This window comes from Triticum urartu, chromosome 3A (genome assembly GCF_056163025.1).
Source record: "Triticum urartu cultivar PI428250 chromosome 3A, HENAU_Tu73, whole genome shotgun sequence".
Lineage (NCBI taxonomy): Eukaryota > Viridiplantae > Streptophyta > Magnoliopsida > Poales > Poaceae > Triticum > Triticum urartu.
In genome coordinates, this window is record NC_141875.1 from 13,698,085 (window position 1) to 13,701,086 (window position 3,002).

The 3,002-nt window shown below is 41.9% G+C and overlaps 1 protein-coding gene across 1 annotated transcript; it reads right to left on the reverse strand.

Moving 5' to 3' along the window:
* Positions 1 to 228: 228 nt before the first annotated feature.
* On the reverse strand, positions 229 to 2,696 carry LOC147977809 (uncharacterized). Its single transcript, XM_087545983.1, has 6 exons — positions 2,550 to 2,696; positions 1,762 to 1,897; positions 1,043 to 1,100; positions 634 to 936; positions 446 to 551; positions 229 to 373 (listed from the first exon to the last, which is right to left on the reverse strand). Exons 3-6 carry the CDS (start codon positions 1,057 to 1,059, stop codon positions 266 to 268), a joined length of 534 nt encoding a protein of 177 aa, XP_087402109.1. The 5' UTR covers positions 1,060 to 1,100; positions 1,762 to 1,897; positions 2,550 to 2,696; the 3' UTR covers positions 229 to 265.
* Positions 2,697 to 3,002: the final 306 nt, after the last annotated feature.

The following is a 3,002-nucleotide window of genomic DNA, read 5'->3' on the forward strand; positions in this document are numbered from 1 at the left end:
AAAATACAAAAGGATCATCCTCTAACTTCTCCCATGTATGTATTTTGCGGGAGAAGTTCACATGAGTGAATCCAAACTCATCTCTTAAATACCAGCTTTGTGATGAACATCATACCAATCACATTTGAAGAGCACCACCTTGTAATCTCTATATGACAATTCGAAGATGTCAGATAACCGGCCATAATAGGACACCATTTTCAGCAAGGTTCACGACACCACTATTTTGTGTCACGCATCCTGTCTCGCGATTGATATTATGAAACTAGAAGCCATTAATTATATAGCCACTATAGCGCACCCCGCATTTGCTTGGTTTTGTGGCTAATGCTCTTATCTTTTCTGTAATATCCGGTCCATCATCTAGTATAACCTGTATGTAAGAGTGGTTACATTGAGTCCATATGGAACTAAAGCGAAGGAACATGCTGAAGGAGAATTATACCTTTTGTTCCAACCAGTCAGCAAAGTGTCTACTAATCAAATCCTCATTGTCATCATCCGTCAAATTTAAGTTACCCGGCTTCCTCTTCTCTTGATCCACAAATTCTCTGTAATAATAAGAAAAATAACATCATGATTTTTTCCAACTTGTGAAAAACAACAGAAATAGAAGATAGCACTGAAGCACACCTACGGAGATCATCAAGCTCATCACAGTGTCGCAAGACATATCGATGTGCTTGAACTAGAAGCTGATCGTCCAACTGGCCTACAGTGACAGCCTTTCCAATTGGCTCACCAACACTATCAAACATGTACATGCCCTTTGTATTATCTGAAGGATCAGGGTTCCTAGATGTTCTCGTGAAACGTGTGGTTCCTTCTAGAAATCTTAAACAAAAGGTCAAGCATTCTTCAACAATATATCCTTCAGCAATAGAACCTTCAGGATAAGTTCTATTGCGCACAAGTGACTTTAGCCAAACAAATGATCTGAACATCATAAAACAACAAGGTTATATGATCACGGGAAACAATAAATCAAATCATATACTTAGATGCACCGTGGAAAATAACAAATAAAATGAAAGTAGCATACCTCTCTAGAGGGTACATCCACCTGTAATGCACCGGGCCACCAAGTTTAGCTTCTTCAACTAAATGCACCATCAAATGTACCATGACAGTAAAAAATGATGGAAGAAAAACTTTTTCCATATTACAAAGTGTCTTCACAATACTCTCTTGCAGTTTGTCAAGCTCAGAGACATCTAACACTTTGGAGCATAGCTTCTTGAAGAAATTAGCCAGCTCAACAACTATTATCATGACATCTTTACTGGGATAACAGTTTAAAAGTGCCACAGGAAGGTTGTCTTCTAGAATAACATGACAGTCGTGGATTTTGTGGCCAGTCAATGTTAATTCTTTCATGTTCACACACCTCGAAAAGTTTGATGCATAACCATCAGGTGTCCTACAATTCTTAATCACTGTACAAAGAATCTCCTTCTTTTCTTTATACATATTAAAAGGTGCATGCGGCAATTTAGTTTTACCCTTATCACCTTCATCAGGTTGAAGGCTAGATCGAATTCTAATTTCTCCCAAGTCAAGTCGTGCATTAAGGCCATCCTTTGTTTTAGAATCAATATCCAGTAAGGTTCCAATTAAATTTTCACAGATGTTTTTTCTCAATATGCATTACATCTAGATTTTGCCTTAACTTGTTGTACTCCCAGTATTCCAAATCAAAGAATATTGACTTCTTTTTGAAACAATCCTCAGGCTTCTTCTCAGGTTTACGTGCGACGTTACCTGATTTCTTGTTAGGCGCTCTTTTACGCTTCTGTTTTTCAGGACCTTCAGTTGCTTTTTCACTGTCTTTGCCCTTCTTTTTCCCTTTCCCTTTCTTTGCCACAACAACCTTTTTTCCTAAGAGAAACACTCTGCCCTGCAACATTCTCAAAGCTGAGCTACCACTCATAGTAATGAAAGCAAAATCGATCAGTTTGTAATTTCCATATGCTCTTGTACATTAAACATAGGTATATATGAATATTTTAAACTGTGCAATAGATACTAAGGTTCAAATTGTATAATAGGATCTACCCAATCTTTCATCTTACACTGGAAAACATAAGTGGAGATGTGTCTTTACTAGAGTAATAGAATTTATGTGAAGTACATAAAGAAAATATCATAAATGACAAATATGGATGTATATTCCCCAATGCTTGACAAACAGCAGAACAGAAGGCTAGCTGGTATAACCAGTTACTAAAAATCTAAGTAATATCCAGTGGTTTCTCTTGCTAAAACAAGAAAAATACTCTTGTGTGGCATGACATATGCAGCTCCCCCTAACCAGATCAACCTCAAAAATATCATGTCATCAACAATTGCCATCCAATCAACAGTCCCCACTGTTATTAACAACAATTCTCATCCAATCACCAAAAAGTATTCACTGATTTTATCAACATTTGTCAAATTTCACCAATACAGTGTATCACTGCAAAGACAGAAAGGGAAAACAGAGGTGACATATCGCAATTTGAGCTATATTTCACATGATATGGAGATAGAAAAATGAGAAGAACAACCTGCGGACAAGCTCCTAGCAGCAGAGGTGTGTCGGCGAGCTCATTGCCAAGGTCGGCAGCAAAGCGAGAGAGGAGTCGTCCGGGTAGAGTATTCTGCGGCCGGCGGAGCCTGGCGTTGGGGGGAGCGGTGTCGGGCTGCAACCGGCGTCAGGGGATCGGGGAGCTTGGCCTGGGGCAGACCGGCGTCAGGTGGCAGAGGAGCTTGCGCTGTAGGGAGGCGACCAGCGTCGAGCGGCGGGGGAACTTGTCTGGGAGGAGTGGTCGAGCGGCGGTGGAGCTCTGGCCGGAGGGCCGGCGGGGGATCAGAGTCGGGCGACGCCGGAGTTCGGGCTGGGGGCGAGTTGCGGCGGCGTCAGATCATTGGCCGGGGGAGCGCGACGGCGTGAGATCTATGGTAGAGGGGGCGAGCGACGACGATGGCTCTGGCTGGGCCAAACGGCGGCGGGAGATCGA